General features: G+C 36.6%; 2 protein-coding genes across 17 annotated transcripts; both read right to left on the reverse strand.

Moving 5' to 3' along the window:
- Positions 1-5,602: 5,602 nt before the first annotated feature.
- Positions 5,603-15,779, reverse strand: LOC131300559 (F-box/FBD/LRR-repeat protein At1g13570-like). 5 transcript variants are annotated; one of them, XR_009190987.1, is made up of 4 exons: positions 15,678-15,779; positions 7,395-8,279; positions 5,756-6,137; positions 5,603-5,672 (listed from the first exon to the last, which is right to left on the reverse strand). XR_009190987.1 is itself a non-coding variant. In XM_058326459.1 (4 exons), exons 2-4 carry the CDS (start codon positions 7,839-7,841, stop codon positions 5,829-5,831), a joined length of 636 nt encoding a protein of 211 aa, XP_058182442.1. In that variant the 5' UTR covers positions 7,842-8,279; positions 15,678-15,779; the 3' UTR covers positions 5,609-5,828. The 5 variants fall into 5 exon arrangements, 2 of the variants coding, with proteins under 2 accessions (XP_058182442.1, XP_058182441.1); XR_009190988.1 differs by having other exon boundaries at positions 5,603-5,681; XM_058326459.1 differs by having other exon boundaries at positions 5,609-6,137; positions 7,395-7,613; positions 7,734-8,279.
- Positions 15,780-16,045: 266 nt separating this feature from the next.
- Positions 16,046-20,346, reverse strand: LOC131300560 (LRR receptor-like serine/threonine-protein kinase ERL1). Of its 12 annotated transcripts, XR_009190993.1 has the most exons (8): positions 19,196-20,346; positions 18,842-19,113; positions 18,478-18,549; positions 18,262-18,332; positions 18,100-18,171; positions 17,729-17,842; positions 17,082-17,150; positions 16,046-16,392 (listed from the first exon to the last, which is right to left on the reverse strand). XR_009190993.1 is itself a non-coding variant. In XM_058326464.1 (5 exons), the coding sequence occupies exons 2-5, from the start codon at positions 18,884-18,886 to the stop codon at positions 17,749-17,751; spliced, it is 282 nt and encodes a 93-aa protein (XP_058182447.1). In that variant the 5' UTR covers positions 18,887-19,113; positions 19,196-19,455; the 3' UTR covers positions 17,204-17,748. The 12 variants fall into 12 exon arrangements, 4 of the variants coding, with proteins under 4 accessions (XP_058182447.1, XP_058182445.1, XP_058182446.1 ...); XR_009190994.1 differs by lacking the exon at positions 18,478-18,549 and having other exon boundaries at positions 19,196-19,452; XR_009190990.1 differs by having other exon boundaries at positions 18,262-18,549; positions 19,196-19,445.
- Between the last annotated feature and the right edge of the window lie 509 nt (positions 20,347-20,855).

A 20,855-nucleotide genomic window follows, 5' to 3' on the forward strand; every position in this document is an offset into this window, starting at 1 on the left:
CAATAATAAACAAGACTCAACAATAAACAAGATTCAACACCCATATTGAAAACTTCAGCTTGACGATTCAACAAACATCACCATCAACTCAGATTAAGTGACCATCAACACCAGCAAAACAATTGTGAGGAACAGAAGATAGAAATAAATTAATGAAAAGCACGGTATTGAGGGATATAATATGTATTAGGGTCGTTATAATTGTCCTCTATGACCGATTCGCATTTACGCTTTGTGAATGAGGTTTTGAAAAGTCTTTCCACCATCGCTATTAGCTTTGTGGTTGGCAAATAATTCTCTATTTCTACTTAACGGAATACATATATACAAGAGGAGGTAATTGTTCTCACAACATTTCAACTAACCCATTAACAAACGTGGAACCTCAACTTTCTTTCATATACTGGGAAGTCATCTATGATCAAAGCTATGCTAATCGACTAATTTTTCTTCAATGTAAATATGAATCCTAATCAATCTAGTTACTTCAAAACAATCGTCAATAAATTCTTAGCAGATATTATACACACAATCATGCTAAACTTAAGACATATACTCGTTGTCGGATATTAATTGCCAATTCATATACTCCATTGTCTTTACCACTGCGAAGATTATTGACAATCAAGTCAAAGAGAGAAGACAGATTTCTTGTAGTTACATTTGACATCGCCTTTAAATGCCCCACTTACATCGTTGAAAGAAGCACCATAGACATTAATTTTTCCGAAATAACATTATGTTTATAACAAAACAATATTGTTGATATGAATTACGTTTGCATATTAAATTGTCAGTTTTCTCAACTTCGCTAAACGTTGCACATTTTTTTTAATTGCACTATTTCTATCGTTTAGCGCTGTCAATGTTGTCCATTAGTATCGATAGCCAACATCAAATTTGTCATATTTCTTTTGTCCAACAACCTGTCCAATCTATTCCATCATACCATTGGTTGCAACCCCCATCAGCTATTGAAATTTAGCAAAAAATTTAGTACCATCTTTTTAAGGCTTATTTCCCTTCTTCCTGTATATTGGTCACTAAATTAAATGCCGTGAGGCCCGATATTGTTATATAAAGTTGATAGTGCATCTTAAATAATGCTTAAGCTAAATATCATGAGTCTCAAATACTTTAATCAAGAACTTGATAAAGCAAGCAAGCCTTTTTCAATTTCCTTCCTGAACCATTGAGAAATGAGACAACGAGGTCACTTCAAACAAAAGGATTGACGCTGAATGCAACATTTCTTGGCAGTATTTACCAGCACTCATTGATTGCCTTGGAAAAACTGTGCAATCACCAAAAATTCCTCAGAACACTTGTAGAACAGGGAAAACTTCATGGCAAAGCATGTGACCGACCAGACATATCTATAAAGTGCAAAGATAAGAAGTGCACTTGCCGTCCTTCCTATTGGAAGTCCAAATACTTTCAAAAGTGGAAGTTCCAGTCTCCTGGCAAGTTTCCAAAGTTTTCAAAATCTGGCAAGTTCTCACGCCAGAAAAAATGAAAATTTTTCAAGAAGAAAAAATTCAAAGGGCAGCGAAAGTCTGATCGCTGCTACATATGCAGAAAGAAAGGACACTATGCTAAACAGTGTCCAAATAAAGCAGCAAGGGACAAAATGGTGGACAAAATGGTGGGCTCTTTGGCTCTCATTGATGATGATCTTGAAGATGCCGATGTTGAATTATTATTTTTCATTGATGATGAAGCAACGGCTGAGGCAATCCTTGCCTTTACCTTTGATGATTCTTCATCAGAATCAAATGATTCTTCTGATGATTCTGTCTCATTTCCCTATGAAATCCAAATATTTGAGTTCTCAAACATCATGATAGCTCAACCCTTAGCCAATGTCAAAATCTTGCTTGGAAAATATGAGAAACCTATACCAGTTATCGCTTTCTTTGATACTGGTGCAGTAGCCTCCATTCTTAACCCAGCAATCCTCCCCAGGTCCTACTGGCAATCGTGTTTTAGACCCTTTACAGTAGCCAATGGAGAAACTTTTGTCATCACTTTGATTAGTAAACCTATTACCATCCAATTTTTCCCTGGATACACCATAAAACACCAAGTCTATGGTTCTGATTTCCCAGGAAAAGATTTATTATTAGGTTTTGATATTCTCCAAAATCTCAGCAAAGTCTTCTGGCTCAAAAAAGGTTTGAAATACAAAAACTACTTGTTACCCTGGACCAACCAACCAAATATCTTTTCCATAGAAAATTTCTCGTTCATCAAAGAAGCCATAATCCAAACTTCCTGTGCTGAATCCCATTCCCAATTCCTCACCAAATGCTCCAACCCACTTTGAAAAAATTCAGATTTCTTCATTTCTCTTCCCTTTAAGAAAAATAAAGACATCAATCCCACCAAAACTACCCATCATGGAATGAACCCATAACACTACCAGTTTGTTCTTCAAGAGCTCCAGCAACTTCAGTCAGAAGGTTTGATCGAGCCCACAACCTCTCAGTGAGCATGTGAAGCATTTTATGTAAATAAAAGGACAGAGCAGATAAGAGGAAAACTTCGCCTGGCTATCAATTACCAGCCTCTTAATCATTTTCTGCAGGATAACAAATTGCCTCTTCCTTGGAGAAGTGTTCATTTTGCAAACTTGCCTAAAACTCAAATTTTCTCAAAATTTGATTTAAAAGCAAGTTTCTGGCAGCTCGGCATCTATCTAGATGATTGTCCCAAAACTGATTTTTGCATTCCAGATCACCACTTTCAGTGGTTAGTCATGCATTTTGGATTGAAAATAGCTTTATCTTTATTTCAAAAGGCCATGATTCGGGTATTTTCCCCAATTCTGTCCTCAACATTTGTCTACATTGATGATATCATACTCTTTTCCCCAGATATTGAGTCTCATGTTGTTTTATTACAAACTTTTCATTCCTTAATTCAAATCCATGGTATCATGCTCTCAGAGAAAAAAATTCTTCTTGCTCAACCAGAAATTGATTTTTTAGGGATGCATATCTCTAAAGGTTAATATGCCCTCCAACCTTATATAGTCTCTCAACTTGACCATTTTTCAGATGAAAATCTTACAGTCAAACAAGTTCAACAGTTTCTTGGAATTGTTAACTATATGGCTGATTTTATTCCCAACCTTGCCCAATACCGTACTCATCTCTCAGCTCTACTAAAGAAAACCCCTCCTCTTTGGTCAGCCCTTTATACCAAAGTTGTCAAAGACCTCAAAGCCATAGTCAAAACTCTTCCTCCATTAACCATACCCTCAGATGGGAAGAGAGTCATTCAGACAGATGCCTCTGATCTATATTGGGGAGCAGTTCTTTTGGAAGAAAATTCAGAACAAAAGCGCAGAATTGTGGATACAAAAGTGGTACATTTTCTCCAGCAGAACTTCATTACCACTCTACTTACAAGAAAATTCTGGCAATTAAAAGGAGCATTGAGAAGTTTGAATTTCATCTAATCGGTCATCATTTTCTAATTGAGACTGATATGATGAGTTTTTTCAGCATGCTCAAATTCAAACAAAAGCACCTTCCAAAGACATAGTTACTCAGATGGGCAAATTGGTTTTCCAATTGGAATTTTGATGTTGTTCACATAAAAGGAAAAACAAATGTCCTCCCTGATTTTTTGTCAAGACTCAAAAAAGAAATCAACCAGTTTTTAAAAACAAAACCACATTCATTTGTTCCTGATTGTTTCCCAATGATTTCCTGTTTTCACCCAATTAATCTTCCTGTCCACCTTCAGTGTCACATTTTAGAGTTAACCATTCTTTCCAGGTGTGTCCAAATGTGTCAAAACCTTCAACATCTCTGCATTTTCAAGTATGGTCTTGATGAAAGTCTCATAGAAGGTCTATCTTTCCATCCAGTCTATCCATTTCTCACCCAGTTTGAAATATATGACTGCAATGTCTTTTATTTCAAAAAAGAGGCCTACCTCCTTTTATGGTACTTAGTAGTTGTTTATACTATAAGTGTCTGCTTTAATAAATCAGCAGTATTGATTTATCTGGCACATGCGGCGTTCAATCAGGTCCATCCTCCAGAAGATTTCTTTTTGAAATTTCTCTTGCTCTTCGGAAGCATATCCTACTGGCAACAGAAGATCAGACAAATCCTTAACAGTGCAGGCGGAAATCTCCAATTTACTTTTTGGACAAGTCGTAACAACAAATGTCTTCCTAATCCAGATGGTTCTATCACTTGGCGAAAGGAGTATCATACTATATTCTTCTCTGCACATCCAGAGTCTCAGAGAATCTAAATTAACAGTGGAAATTATCTTGTCATCACTCAAACACTGTGTTCACTCGAAAGATTGACACTTGCAAAAGTTCCCTCATCTCTCCTCCATTATGAATCCGCAAACTGGAAATTCAATGATATTTATCCAGAAGAATGACGTCAAAATATTCGCTATCTTTTGGACCAGTATCACTTGACTGACAGAACTGAAGACTATTTTAGAAGCAGTGGTTCAAATAATCCAGAATAACAAACATGTGCTCTTGCTAGCTGTCTCTTTCATTTTCAGGAGGTGGTGAAATTATTGGCTTGTTGTATCATATAATTGGTGTGTGTTGTTTAGGTTGTACGTAGTAGTAAATATGGCAGAAGTAGTACTGCTGTTGTTGGTGTTGTTGTATCATATACTCCCTCCGTCCCTTATTTTGTGTCCAGTATTTCATTTTGGGCTGTCCCTTAATAAGTGTCCATTTTGTAAAGTTAGGAGGGTAAAAATTAGTGAATTGTCTATTTTGTCCCTAAAAGTAGATTTCATTTTGAAAAGATAGTGAGTAAAAGTGTAATGATGATGGATAAGTAGGGAAAGTAGAGGAAAAAGTTGATGTGAAAGGTGTAATGATGATGCCTTTTTAATAAGTTGGAGTTACGAAGCAGGACACTTAAAAAGGGACGGAGGGAGTAATTGGTACAGTAGTAAAAATTTATGTGGTAACAGTACGAGGCAATTATGTATAATACTGTTCAGTGATGTAAGCGATGACGCAAGCTATCCCTTCTTGCGCCTATAAAAAGGAGGGCTCTCTCCATTGTAAAAACCAAGCGAGTAATCAAGCTAATGTTTTCCTAATATATCATGTGTCTTATATTCTCTTTGATTGCGTCTCCCACATGATAATAACAAAGGGAATGAGGGCCTTTTCTCATACGTGCACGAGATACACCAGTAGATTTTTGACCTGAAGTATGTGAGAAAAAGAAGACATTCTCCAGAGAAAGGAAGAAATAGCGATAAATTATAAACCACACTCCGTAGAATCAAAGCGTTAAGTGAATGGGAGAATGTTTAGAGGAGTAAGCAGGGTTGGGGAGAAAAGCTAGCAACCAATGGATTCTATGTCAATTCACAATGGTACTACAAATCACAAAATGCATATGCAAATACCGTCAGAAGCTCACTAAGATGTAGAATAATCCTAATTTTTGAGAAGCCTGTAGTTACGAAAAGGACAACGCAAGCTCATGCACATCATATAAATATGTCTAATTGTCTATACACCAGAACATATGTTTTGTGTTACATATTACCAAATGGGACCGAAGGCCTTCCGCTTGACCCAAAAAAAAGAAAAGAAATGTTGAACGTCAATGGCGTAAGATATATCCAAGCTTTCAATTAATGGGTCACGAGAACTTCATTCCCTATCCCAACTGAAAGTATATCAACATTTATGATATTAAAGATTACTGGAATATCATCAGGAGATGTGAGAGAAATTTCTTACCTAAATTGAGTCCCTGCTTCAACATTGCTACCGACACTGCAGAGAAGGACAGATGAAGCGAGGGGAGTAAATTTCAAGGAAAGAATGTGATAACCACTCTTGGTGAGGCCCTTTCAAATTCCAGCAACTCTCCCATAAAGAGTCTATGCAGTTGAATTCCTTGTCCAAACATTTGGATTATCATCTTCTCAAGTATTGGAGAACGAGAAAGCAAGAACTTGATGACCTCCAACTCCAATCTCCAGCAAGGGATAGAATTCTGCTCGCTGTTGTACCCGTGTAGTTTTATCTCCACAACACGGAGAGCATTGAAATAGCAATTCGCTTGAAGTTTGTCCAGAAAATTTATAGGTCGGTGGGTTATGTGCACATCATTGCAAGCCTAAACAAGATAACGACACCCGTGATCAATTTCAAGCAATTTAATCTCAATTCTAAACTTATCAATAAAACACAAAAAATTTTAAATCGATAAAGCAAGTGTACGGGTAATGGAACCATTGGGATATGTCCTTACAACAAAGCATAGAGAAAAAGTCCCATAAATCTAACTTGATCTCTGTGTAAAAGAAAAAACTCCTCCAACATAGATACGACTTGAGTATATATTGGGTGCTTATGGAGTTGAAAAGAAACCAACAAGATGAATAGGAATATGTGTTCCTCGTACGTAGTACTGGTACATATGCAGATAACCATGCCAAATATGAGTACTCATACGCACTCCGTACAGCTAGGGCAGGTAGGACATGTTCGTTTTAGTACACTTACTTCATAAGTGTAAATAGAATTCGAAACTCACTGAGATGTAAAGCTCTTGCAAACTGGAGGAGCCGCTCAATAACGAAACAGCAACAACCACCTCATCCAAGTCATATGAATTCATCGACAGTTTAAGAGCCTTAAGATGCTTGTAAACATGAAGTTTCTCTAGTCCTTTGCTCAGAGCCGCTCAATAACGAAACAGCAACAACCACCTCATCCAAGTCATATGAATTCATCGACAGTTTAAGAGCCTTAAGATGCTTGTAAACATGAAGTTTCTCTAGTCCTTTGCTCAGAGCCAGATACTGGAGTAGTAACGAAGACAGGATATGTTAAAAAGCTTGTAGCTTGTAAAATACAAGCTTTGTTCTGCTTGTTTGCCATTTGGCCTCTGTTAGCAAACTGGTTTTCCAGAATATTGTTTAGAAAACTCATTTGGTTGGTGCGTTTAGAAACTTGTTTTTAAGGATTTTAAAAAAGAACGCATTTTTAAGAAGACACTGAAAAAAGATATTTTAAATATTCAGAGAATTAATCACGCTAAATAATACGTACAATACAAAACGATGAGTGCTTAATGCATATGCTTTCAAAAACAGTTTTATAAGAAGTTCTTATCAAAAAACTGACCGTGAAACAGAAGCTAACAAAATGCCATGTTTTGTTTATACTAATAACTTCTCGGGAAAATGAAAGTCTAGAATCTTGTGGTTCTGGTTGGAAAAAAAGGTGAAATATCCCACATTTTCTTCTCTTCTTCTACAACCTAAACAATCCCTTGATAACACCGTTGAAACTTTCATGAACTTGCGGTTCTGGTTTAACTTCTTTTAGTTTTTCTTCTCTAGAAGAGAAAAACATTTAAAAATATTACCTTGAGAAATACACAAGAAAAAGTTAGACGACGAAGACCGCAAAGGCAACCAAGAGCTTGGATCAATCTATAAGCCGATCCTTCCTCGAACTCTTGGTGACTTTCCAACCCGTCTGAGGTCATCTGGAAGGAGATGCCAGTGAGAAGTGAACAATTCTCAAGGTGGATATCACCAAAGTTTCCCTCCAGACACAAGTACTTGAGATTTGGACCATAGACCTTAAACAGAGGCAGAGAGAGAATATTAGTTAGCACCAATCTCTCAAGAACTGGGCAGCTGCGAATCAACCTTTCAAGTTCTATGGTATCAATGGAAAAGCTCTCGAGATTAAGGCTCACAAGACAGTTAAAACCTTTGAATTCGAGAGGAGGCTTCAGCAAACAGTGGTTGATGCACAAGTGAGTTATTTGCTGACAAGAGAATATACAAGGAGGTAACTCGTACATTTCTAGATCAACGCCACAAATGAGACTTAACCTTCTGATATCCTTCTTTGTAAGATGACTTATCCAATGATCAAGATCAGAGGAACTTATACTGTTATAAGTTGAAAGCTTGAACTCGTCTATTTGGCCACAATGAGCCAAGAGGACCCGATACACAAAGTTCACTACCTCATATTCCCAAGAATGTCTTCCAAGTTTCCACTGCGATAATTAAATACAAGCTTGGAAAGGGTAACCCATTTGTATCTCCAACTTTTTGATAATAGGCTTGTCCTCACAGCATCACGTATTGGGAGGTGGCAAAGAATGCAATCTAATGTGTTCCAAGGTAAATTACTTATTCGATCTTGCATTGGACTGCAAATCCGCTTAAGCTTTTTCCTCCGAATCTTGATCCCGTCAAGCTCATTCATCTCAAGCTATAGTTTATCTTTTTATCTGAAGAACAATCATAAATGTCATTCTTGGCTTATAAAACAAAGAAGAATACCAACACAACACTATTTTACAGTCCCACATTAGTAATGTTACAAAGAGAGAGACAACCAAAAAAAATGTAAGAGAGAAATAGTAAATCACAATACACCAGCTGGAAACTGATTCACTGATAGAAAGTTAGAAACAAACAATTCCAATGACAACAGTAACAACGTGATCTAAGAACCTGAAAATGGAGTGGTTTAGTTGCACAGCAAGACATTTTAAAGCAATTGACCATTTTGCCCTTCCCCGAACATTTGTTTAGATTGTTTAATTGCAGCTACACAGAAGACTGGACACAGTTGCAATTTAAATAGTATATGGGGTGAGCCAATAATTAATGAATCACGACTTCAACTAAAATTAAGCATCCAAAAGACCAACTGGGATAACTCAATTAACCAGAGCTAGGGCAGCTCGCCTCACTAAGAGGTCAAATGTGTAAGTCTCGAAGCCTGTTGATCTGGAGTGGAACAAGGTCGGATTTTTTTTTATAAGTATTATTTACTAGGGAAACTATATTACAAGTGTAGAACACTTTTACTTGAGGAACAACTGAGGAAATTCAGAGAATTTGACTAGTAGGCTTTTGTCTTACTAAGGCATTTGCCCGGCTTATTTCTGTCCGCATAAGTGTGCAGGTTTGCTAGAGTTCAATGTTTATTTTCCTCCATGCTAATCTAATCAAAGCCAGAGGAAGTTAAAAATACTACAGATGTTCCTCATTGTTGGTCCTTCTTTCCATGTTGGAATATTCAAAATGTAAGTCCTCTTCGAAGTGAAGGAAAAATTTTGGAAAAGTACACCATAAAATTACTTCTGAATACAGACAAAACTAGGAATGGCTGGCTCAAAATCTGATTTCTCTATCTCCCTCCAGCTATCACCACCAGCACCACTCTGGTTTGTTCCCCTTCCCCGTCCCTCAGCCCTATTTCACTATTAGTTTTGTTGATTTCCCTCACTTTTTCAAAATTTAGTTCCACTTCTTTTGCTTGTCTATCTGCCTTTCTCATCGACAACAGGGGCAAACTTGCCTAACTGCCTTTGAATAACCATGAACAAGAGCTACAAGCTCTAGAAAGGGCACGTAGACAAGTTAGACATTTTCAGGAAGCAATGACAAAGGAAGCAAGTATTAGCCCAACAGAGAGGAGGGGTATTATCTATATTGCTGGTGCCAGTAAATTAAAATGCATCCTATCCCAAAATTCACTAGGGCCAACATAATATGTGTTTCCATTTTCAAGGTTACGACAGAGCACGGTTGGCACAAACGTGCAATTTACCCAGACCATCCGATATTGTTGGGAGAAAGTGTACCGCCATTGCTACAAATTAAAGATCGTGCAAGTGAGCTTAAAGCATTTTGTTTTTTTTAGTCAAATGCCAGCAAGAAGGCAACTGGTTGTTCAATTTCAGCATCAGGATAACGAATTTACCAGATTCAATGTTATCAAAGAAGACATGAGGATGGTGCCAGTGCCAATCTAGTGACGAGTGTGGTCTCTCGATGATCAATCTACAATACGATATGTAGATTGACTTTGATTCTATATTCATCAACTGTCATTCCTACATCATAATACTTAAGTTTCTTTTTTGTTTTTTGTAGTTATAAGTTCCTACTGGGTTCACTAGACTTTATGGGGATGGATTATAAATCCCCGGGGGCATATCTGGCATTTGAATGAAACAATTGGTGGTGGCATTTGTAATCCCTCCCTTTAATAGCCTTGGCAGCATTTATCATACTATGGCCCACTCTATTTTGTTTGACTAATTATAGTGATGGCTGAATGGTCATATAATCTCCTAGATATGCAATCTAATCGGCTCATGTATGGATTAATAAAACCACATTCTCATGGGATTGTTAATATAGACAGTAAACTTCTAACCAAACATAGGACATTAGGGCACCTTGAATTCATAATTCGATCCGATCAATCAGAGCTATGAATTCGATCCGATCAATCAGAACAAACAAATGAGGCTTAAGATTCCATATAGCAAATTATATATACCTCATTAGCCAAGGACAGAACCAAGGAATTGGCCGGGGGAGCTATGGCACATGCAACTTTGCTAGGAATCCTCTATATGTATGGTGAATAATGTATATGTAAGTATTGCTTATGTATGCTGGCACTCCCTAAATACACCATAAAAAAAACCCATAAAATAAATTAAATACCACAGTTAGCGAAATGATTTTAGCCCTCTATATTTGCATTTTACATCCCATGTGAGAGGTTAAAAGATAATTTGTGGAGTGTAAAACAATAAAAGTGGAGTGCTAAAAATCACTTTTCTAACAAACATTATGAAACATTAGTATTCAGGATCAAAACTTGAAAACCCCACCCTTGGATATAGAGAGCTCCAAACCTAGAAAACTTGACTCTCAAGTTTTGGCAACCCTAAAGGTAAATGCTGGATCTGCCCTTGTCATTAGTAGTCTGACCAATCAATCAAACAGGACCCTAAGGTTCACTTGGTAACTTCTGGTTCTTTCAGTCATTGGCGACATCGCACCAAAAGATGGGTGGCAGCCAATGATGGAGAATATGAGAGGCTCGAGGAAAACTAAATTTAAGGAAGCGACAATATAGGGAAACTCGCATAGTAACAAGATGGGACCTAAGAAGCACGGATAGTCAAACAATAATCGCAGTAGAGTCTTATTTATGCACTCTCTCCGTCCCATAATGTTTGGGTTTTTTTGGCATTCCAACCATTTAAGAAACATCATGATTACAAATTAAAAGTACTTCAATTTCCAAAATTTTGGTGGCAAAAGATTCCTCCAAGCTTTTTACTCAGAATTCAAAAGCAAAAGCTTTCTCAATGTTATGGAACTTTTCAGTCGTACAACTTTACAATTTGATTGTGACTTGAGGGGAAGGGCAAAATAGGAAATGAATCCAATGATACCCATTAAAAAGTTTAAATGGTCAAATATTTTGGGACACCAAAAAGTGGCATCATGGGACAAAAAAATGGGACGGAGGGAGTATTGAATAAGAATGTCGCTAGACAATTTTTCAGCTAGGGGTATGTTGGTAATTTTAGTTTCATGTACATGGACTGTAGAGGTCGCCCGTGTGGGTTATTTTATGGGTCAAGTTATGTAATTGGATTATTTATTATGGGTCATTTTGAGTAACAAGTAGATTTGGAAGACTAAAGAATTAGTACTTTTCTTTTTTCTAGTTATAGTTGGTTTAGGAAGTCTTCAAGTCTGTATAAGCAAGGTAATAATGCTTCTAATTTAAGGTACGTAGTTGAATATTATGAAAAATTTAAGAGCTTTTGAAGCCTCTTTATGGATTGTGTGATGCAATCACATAAACCCTCTAGGAGTGATTCCTAGAGCTTTCTTCTTTTTTTCTCTTTTGTTCTTATTTTCTTATTTACTATTAGTCCCCTATTACTGTTCGCAGTACCTAACACAGCCCTGTTTGATTCCGTTTCTCCAATTTAGCTACGCCCTAACCCAAATCCTTCCATTAGTTACCAAAACCCTAAAACCCCCGTTATTGTCCTACTCCTACATCAGCCAACCACCCTAATTGCTTTCTAGAATTTTACTCGTAGTAATTTTATTTTGATTTTATTTGAACACTCAACTCGATACATTATGGACACCCAACAACAATAATACATAGTTGAACACTTATTACATTAGTCCAAACAAAGCCCCCACACATTGACATAAATACAAAAATTTAAAAGGGAAATTTTTATAAATGATCCTTCTAATTTGCATGAATTTTCATTTTCGTCCCTCTAGTATCAATTGTGTTACTTTTAGTCCTATAATTTGCATTCTGTCTCAATTTCGTCCCTCTCGCTTACGGCGTTAATGAAACAAACGGAATTGGAGGACAAAATTGTCATTTCTCCTCACAGAGGGACTAAATTGAGATTTCATGTAAACTAGAGGGACTATTTCTATAATTTTATTTTTTACTTTGTTTTTGTAAATAAATTTAAAATACATCATATATAATATATTTCTCATCTCATTTTATATTGAATAATAAAAAATATGTTGAAATTTTGTAAAGTTTTTATTATATACATCACAAAAAAAATGAGAAAATTCGAAAAACAACACTTATGTTAATTGTCTTGGTCTTGCATTTTTTTTTTCAATTGAATTTTCACTATTGTTGTTTTTTTTGTCACATGATTAAAAAGAAAAAGTTGTTCAGTAGTATTTAGAAATCTTGTAATTGTGTTTAATTAAGTAATGAAACACTATTAAATATTAAGAGATCAAATACATTAAAATATGGGTATAAGTGTATTTATTTTGGGACTTACTCATAAGATCACTCATATAACAAATAAACACGGATTTTAAACATTTTTTTTATTGGGTGAAAAAATAAGAAGATTATAAGAACATGATACAAAGACATTAGCTAAGGGGTTGATTTGTGCATTTTCTAATATTTTTGTAATGTGTAATGAAATATAAAATTTTCAATATAGTTTGATTACCCAATAAAAAATAATTCAATTGTCAAATACATTACTTATGGTCTTTTTTATTTTATTTGCAAAAAACGAAAGTAAAATGTAAAATTTTAAAAATAATCCCTCTCGTTTGCATAAAATTTCAATTTGGTCCCTCTGTGAGATAAAATGACAATTTTGCCCTTCAATTCCGTTTGTTTCATGGACGGCGTCAGGGAGATGGACGAAATTGAGATGGAATGAAAACTATAGGGTTAAAATTGATACAATTAATAGTAGAAGGACGAAAATGAGAACTCGTGCAAACTAGAGGGACCATTTTTAAAAATTTCCCAATTTAAAAAGAAAAAAAATGATCCATAGGTATCAGTATAGTGCTATGCCTTCTCTCTTAGACAATCAACTCCATGGCCATTACGTACGGTCTGAATGGACTAATTTAATATTCATAACAATTGCTATGTTTAATTTCTCATTTTCCCGTTTATACAGTTATCAACAAATGTTTTAAAAGAAGTTCGACTATGTTCTATTAAATGTATTGTGTTAATAGCACAACACACAAGATCTTCTAAGTGAAGCCTTGTTGACTAGAACAATCTCCCTTTGGATCCAAGTCTACAACAAAAAAATCTTGTCATATTGTCCTAATGAGAGAGCCATGATAAGAAGAGGATAATTCCAAAAAGGTAGTAGCTTAATAAGCCAATTTAATCATGCTTAGCTCACAATATGAAAACTCGTAGAGGACAATTGTAAAACACTAGGTACGTTAGTCATTTTTTTATTGCACTATTCATACTAATATACGTGATTATGTGTACATGTTGTTAGTGAAGTCAACTAGTAAAGTTAATTTTTGAACATCCTACTACAAATTTGTAGAGCCACCGTTGGCTTCGTTCTACATAGCACTGACACTTCGTTGTAGGTCACATACCAGTGTCAGACAGTTGCCAGACACAGACACTCAGGGACACTCTCGGACGCGTGTTCAATACTCAAATCCAAAGTTACCTATTTTTTTCAACGTTTTTATTTTGGACACTCCAAGGACACTTTAAAAAATTCCTTGGACACTCTCAAGACACTCACACAACAAGATGGGGGTGTTAAATGAAATAGTAAACTCTAATTAAAGAGGTTGAACTTTGTATGAAATGTATTTTGTTCAAATACTTTTGTGATTGGTAGATATATGATCTAAGGTACATATAGTGTAACATCTTTACAATTAGAATTTAGAGCCATATTTGTTATTTTCTAATCATATAAGAATAGGCATACATATTTCCTAAAATGTGTCCACCAACATGTTCTGTCCTATTTTTTAAAATCGATGTGTCGGAGTGACAGTGTTGTGTGTCTGTGTTGGTGCTACACAAGCTTGACCATCAATTTCACTTTGGGTGCATAAATTTCCTGGTATCGGCATATCGAAGGCCTTTTCTAGGGTCTTCAATAATATTTGCTTTCACGAAACAAGAATGTACAAAAAATTAATCATAACAAAGTGAGTTTGCCTCAAACATTAAAACACAATATAAGGCATATAGTGATACATATATACATTCATATTAATATAGAAGAGATGTTTTCCTACTTGATGCCATGGTTTTGGTTGATATTGGTCAGATATAAAGAAAACCTCAGCTTCGTTTATCGCATTTGTTGGGTTTTGCCGTAAATCTCACTCAGCTGCCTCATAGCGACATGAGAGGGACAAAAATGTCAGGACCGGAACTCAGAACCGGGTGAACAATACACATGTAGGATTTCAGAAAGGCCTTACACCAAATACAGCCCTTGAGCCAGAATGATTATGTCAAAATTATTTTTTAGATTGTTTGAGCATGTACAACACTTAAATTTGATAGTGAAATTGTACTTTTTTTCTATTTTGACTAAGTCAATTTGTATTTATAATTCAACAATACTATTTTCCTTATCTTCTTTCAAGTAAACATGTTATATTTTAAAATTAAAGGGAGGAGAGAACACTTTAAAAAGTGAGGTGTACTCTTTCTAAAAATGAACATTGTTCAGCATAGTTGTCTAGGGGAAGAGGCTCGACACATTTGTTGAGTTATTGAAAAAATGTTAAAGAAGCTAGTCTTTTTGTAGAGACTTTTGAAGCTTGATTTTTGTGTGCAGACTAGGCAAAATAGCTTTAAAAATCCTTTTAGAGCATCTCCAACCCTACTCTACTTTTGCCTAGTCAAAAGTACAAAAAAAAAAAAAATACAATCACCACTTTGCCTATTAAATTTTTCATCGATGTATTCCAACCCTACTCTCTATCTGTGCTATCCATCCAAACAAACTTAACGCTTTTGAAATGAAAGTTTTGTGTTGCAAACATGATGACAACATATTAATGACGTGGTGATGATGTGGCATTCCACAACGGTCTTACTTATAATTTGAAAGCGACAACTATATGATTTTCTGAACGGCCATATTTTTCAATGGCTAATCGGCTATATTGTAACAGGAACATTGTAACTGCTATATTCCGTTATAAATATTGTTTCTTCCCTCATTTTAACCAGTCTCAAATTTCTTTTGTGATAACTTCTCATTCTTCTATTCACAAAATATGATGACAATAGCTTAATCAAAAAATCTTATATGACACTTACTCCAACGATGAGTTGGAAATATTGACGATAGTTGTTCTCGAGAAGAACGACTCATAATGACCGACTCAATAACTAGAGATGATCTAGACACGTGATTTTGTTCGAGGACACATAGTATCGAAATGTGATCAAGTTCAAGGCCACGGGATACCATATCATCAATATTTTGACAATCCTTCTATTTATGCCTCTAATTTCTTCACGAGGAGGTCTTGGATGCACTGACCTCTTTTTCTTCGAATTGTATCAACGGTGGAAGCTTATGATTTGTATTTTATCCAACAAGGTGATGGTCTTCAGGTACTCAGTTTGTCTCGTCTTCAAAAGGCACTACAAGAAATCACGGCTTTCCCAGCGTTTTTTAAACGCCGGTAAAAGTCTTCCCGGCGTTTATCCCAACGTTTTCCATGAACGCCGCGACTGCCGGGGTCAGGAATACTTCCCGGCGTTTATAAAACGCCGGGAATAATCCCCGCGTTTTTTCCAGCGTTTATGAAACCCCGGGAAAAGTTTTCCAGTAAGAATCGACACCGCCGCCGGCGAGGGAATTCCCAGCGTTTACGAGACGCCGGGAATAGTCTTCTTTTTTATAAAAAAAAATACCGGCATCCCAGCATTTATTAAATGCCGGGAATAGTCCCTTTTTTATTAAAAAAAAATACTTATGCCATTTTACCCATTTACTATTATTTTCACCTGTTCATAATTCATTAACATCTGCTCACGTTCAACGTAACAAACATATAAGTAATAAATAACAAATACACATACAAATCGACAAAATTTATTAAAACTCGACAAATGGTACATCCAAGATAAAAATCCAAGCCAAATAAAGGCAACATGGTGAAGACATTATCAGCACTCCAGAGACAGCAACGGACGAAACCTACGCAGCTTCCCAACAACAAAATATTCCAAGCGCGAACATCAAGGAGCAGCTGTAACACATAACATCCAATCGAAAATATCATCAAGCAGCACTAGAAGCTTACAAGAGTTCAGCATTACAGTAGCTAACAAGGAAATCAGAATTATTTTCATCAATAAAGATAGTGCAGCCACATTGCAGCAACAAAGATATCATCAAACAAGATGAAATCAGCAACAGTATCAAGGACAGCAATCCAAGGCATAATATTGGATAAGGACAACAGAAGCAACTCCTAAAGTTGAGTATCCATTTTCAAGTAGTGTTCGAGCATTTGCATATTAATCAATATACAATTGATTGGTCTGAGGTTATCAACAAAAAGGATTTGCTTAAGACACTTAATACTTTTGTACAAGTTTTTTTTTTTTCTTTTTGGTCTAAATCAGTTTCTTTTCTCCTAGTGAGCTGCAGTAAAAATCTCCATTCATAGTCTGAGATCTACATCCTAAATCAGTTGTTCTTATACAAGTCTTCAAATCGTTCATTAGAAAGAAGTTGAAAGCCTTCTTGGAGGGATTTATTGAGGGAAAGCCAAAGGTAAAGGAAAGATGACGAAGTGAAGAAGCTAACTGATTTCAGTGGTTTCCTATCTCTCTGTTCATCATTGGTAAATCCTCCGCAAATTCATGATCCAGACACTAACATAACATCCCATCTCATGAGTTCCAATTCTACAATTAAAGAAATGATACTTACTTCAAAACAAGATTCTTATCCAGAAGACCTGATGGCACTTTTCCAAATAACTTATTATTCTGCACGTACCTGCAACCAATAGATTTGCCAAGGAAAAACATTTATTCATGGTTAAGAGTACTGCAACTACCAAGACAAGAGACAAGTGATCGGTCACGTTTTTTAGCACCTTAATCAATTCGACAAACAAAATCAGAACTACACAGTTACGTTGGCCACCTTAATGGTCACTGTCCAAAACATATATCACCTTTCATATCCAAAGAATGAGTTTTGTTTTGTTCCAAGAATATGGAAATAAGAATCTAACATTGACCCAAAAGAATAGAACTAATGATCAAATATTGAGGCTTGATATCGCATGAATACCCTAGAACTAATTTTTAACAATAGCAATTCATTGCTTATAAAGAATAAAGCATACCAAAGTTTGGGCACCGAAAATCTGAAACGGCTAATTCTACCACAAACAGCTTATATATACCCAGCAAGAGGCGAAGTCCTTAACTTAAGTAGAAAAGTGTAAGAGGCAACAATACATACATAGTGACAAGAAGCACATTATTAGTAATAGCAAAAAAGACCCCAATTTTATACGCCCACATGCTAAAAATTAGAACTCATCAGATGACTTCCTTACAATATACCTGAATCGTTTTCCACTAGCCTATAAGAAGGAATCCAATCTCGTCAGTGTCCATCTGCATCTTGTGGAACTTGAATGCCAGGGGATGCATTCCCACATTGGATTGCTTCTAAACCTGAATCAAATATGATATTCAAGCATGAATAAACATTATTTGCCACAGAGCTTCATTAAAAATTCAACTTACAATAAAGTTTCAGCAATATCAAATCATCCCACAAAGTTCTCAACATTCTAGACTAAAGTTTCAGCAATTGAACACGTTATTCAGCAAATAAAATTCAGTTTTCCATGTTTAATCACCAAATTTCAGAACCTAAATCACAGTTCCAGTACTTATGTGCAGTTTCAGGTTCTAAAAAGGAAACTCACGGTGTTTTCAAGTCAGCAATCTGCGTCAATGTAGAAGGGATAGGGCCAGTCAATTGATTGTTCTTCAAATTCCTGCATTAAAGTGCACATAAACCCTCAATTGAGAGAGCTAAAAACTTTCCACTGTGATCAAATCAGACTGCACTTCAAGCATTAACTCACAATAGCTCAAGCTGCTTAAGCTTAGATATTGAGAATGGAATGCCTTCATGTAACAAATTAGTGGATAGTCCCTTCATAATGCAAACACAACCTTTAAAACCATGCAACTCTCCATCGATTAGATAACACAAACTTCTCAGGATTACTAAACATTTCACTAGAAGATAACACATCACAATATTACAACGAAGAAAAGACTAGAAAGTGAAGTATTACAGTAATATCGGAGAAACACAGTTGCCTATCTCATCTGAAATTTGACCAGTCAAGTTGTTTCCCTGAAGATCTCTGCAATATTTCAATAACACATGAGTCATCGAAACTAATAACCTTCGAAAACTTCTGTAGAAACTAAAAAGATCATCAATAGATTGTGTAACTCCATCAACAAAGTAAGGGGTTTATCATTTCCAACAAGCAAACCAAGCTTTTTGCGCCCTAACCCGAATCCCCCTTCCCCATGACTCCCTCCCTCCCTGAATAGATTGCCCTAACTAGAAACCCAACCTTGACCACCGAAGCCCAACTCCACCGGAGAAAATAAAGAGACATTGTGAGAGAAACACACACAGAGACGTACCAGTGGCGAGGGGAACGTAGAACCCCAGAGACAGAGAGTGCTCATATGGACGAGAGATAGATTCAGAACCCTTTAGGTAGTGAGAGCACCAACAACCGGTTGGGCCGTCCTTCGCTTCCACACCACGGATCCGTAACAGCCATCCATGAACCCGCAACTCCTTCACTACCGCATATCCGCCGACCGCAGAGAGGGAGAGAGAGACAGAGAGAGAGAAAATACCAGTAGAGATAGAACAGCCGAACACATGGTACGTCGATCCTGAAGTTTCTCTGCCCAAAATGAGATACAATCAGTCCAATCGTGATACAAATTCAAGCCAAAATGAGCGAGAGAGAGAAGAAGAAAAAGTACCAGTAGAGTGAGATCGAGGAGGCCAGAGACCAGTGGAGTGTCGATCGAAGAGAAAATAGGAGAGAGAGAGAGAGAGAGAGAGAGAGAGAGAGAGAGGTGTGGGGGTGGGGTGCAGCGGTATATCCTTTGGGGTTAGGGTTTTCTCTGCCTTGGCCGCCGAAGGGAAGATAAGAAGCGATGGAGAAATTGAAAAGCACCCCACACGTCTTTGTTTTAAAAAAAATTGACCTTTACCAGGGTTTATTGGAAATGCTGGAAAGAGAGTGCGGGGAAAGCCCTGATTTCTTGTAGTGAGGTGACAGCTGCCATGAAGATGCTCACTTATGGAGTAGCAATGAATTTCCTCGATGATTCCTTGAGAATTGGCAAAAGCACAGCAATTGAGTGTGTAAAAAAGGTTTGTTAAGGCAGTAATTGCAATTTTGTCACTTGAGTACTTAAGCTCGCCAAATGTTGATGATATACTGCTACTGCTAGATTACTAGCATTGGGTGGAAGGCTTGGTTTCTTGGGATGATAAGAAGCATTGATAGCATGCAATGGAAGTGGAAAAATTGCCCAACTACGGCGAAATGTGTGTGCAATAGTCGTATCCATGGGCTGACTATTATATTAGAGGAAATGACTTCTTATGCATATGGAAATGGCATATGCTTTTTTGGGTTGCCAGGATCTCGTAATGACATTAAGGTTCTCGACCGCTCTCCATGCTGAAGGCCGTACTCTATGCAATTACTCCATCAATGGCAACGATTATACTTTGGGTTTTATCTTACCATCGTTGCCGATGATATATACCAACCCGGGCAACAATCGTACAAAAAAAAAAAAAACCCATCTCCGTGAGGCAATCAGCAAATTGATTTTGCCAAAGCTCAAGAGTCGGCAAGGAAGATGTGGAGCGAGCCATTGGAGTACTCCAAACACATTTTGTCATTCTCTGTGGACCTGCTCGTTTTTTGGGAACGTAAAACCCTCGAAGACATTATCAAGGCGTGCACAATATTAGACAACATGATCACTAAAGACGAGAGAGAGCTCGATGGAGTTGACTTCTATTACGAAACAGCCAATAAAAGTTCCCCTGAGCCATTAGTGTCGCGCAAGCATACAACTAAAACTTTTTGAATTCATGATCGCATTAGAGATAGAGAAACTCATTCACAACTCCAAGCAGAACTAGAAACTACATGAACAATCTTAATTATCTTGTAGCTTGTTTGCTTTATGTTTTGCTTTCAGTTTGTAACACGGCCGGACAATTCCCAAGAGGCAACGGCCTTGGGCCTCCAGTTTTTTGGACCAAAATAGGGCCCCCAAGTATGTGTGTGTATATCGGGGCTGTAACAGCCCTGATTTTCAGTCAATAAAAAATTTTCGTTAAATATTTGAATTTTTCTTTTAATTACTTAGATTGCTTTTAATATTTCCTTTTAAATTCTCATAATTTGTCGTAATTACACTTTAGCCCCTCAAGGATCGTTTCTTGACTTTTAAGCCCTACTTAACAAGTCTAGTTAGCTTCTAACCGGCTTGTTGGAGAAACCAAATTAGGAAGTCACCTAGTTACTTTTCCCTAACCATAGATGGACCATTTTGCCCATCTTGAACCTTTTGAACCTTTTCAAATCCTAGACTAGAAATTGTTTAATTATTTTCT

This window comes from Rhododendron vialii, chromosome 9a (genome assembly GCF_030253575.1).
Source record: "Rhododendron vialii isolate Sample 1 chromosome 9a, ASM3025357v1".
Taxonomy (NCBI): Eukaryota; Viridiplantae; Streptophyta; class Magnoliopsida; order Ericales; family Ericaceae; genus Rhododendron; species Rhododendron vialii.

Bases quoted from the DNA above. Each gene is read 5' to 3' on its own strand.
- LOC131300560 (XM_058326462.1), bottom strand. From the start codon at position 18,434: ATGTGTTATCTTCTAGTGAAATGTTTAGTAATCCTGAGAAGTTTGTGT. The intron at 18,172-18,261 runs GTGAGTTAATGC...ACTTTAATGCAG, and splicing joins CTTAAGCAGCTTGAGCTATT to GAATTTGAAGAACAATCAAT. The intron at 17,843-18,099 runs GTGAGTTTCCTT...TATTTGATTCAG, and splicing joins ATTGCTGACTTGAAAACACC to GTTTAGAAGCAATCCAATGT.
- LOC131300559 (XM_058326458.1), bottom strand. From the start codon at position 7,841: ATGTACGAGTTACCTCCTTGTATATTCTCTTGTCAGCAAATAACTCAC. The intron at 6,138-7,394 runs GTAATATTTTTA...TATCTTGTTTAG, and splicing joins TTTCTTGTGTATTTCTCAAG to GCTTGCAATGATGTGCACAT.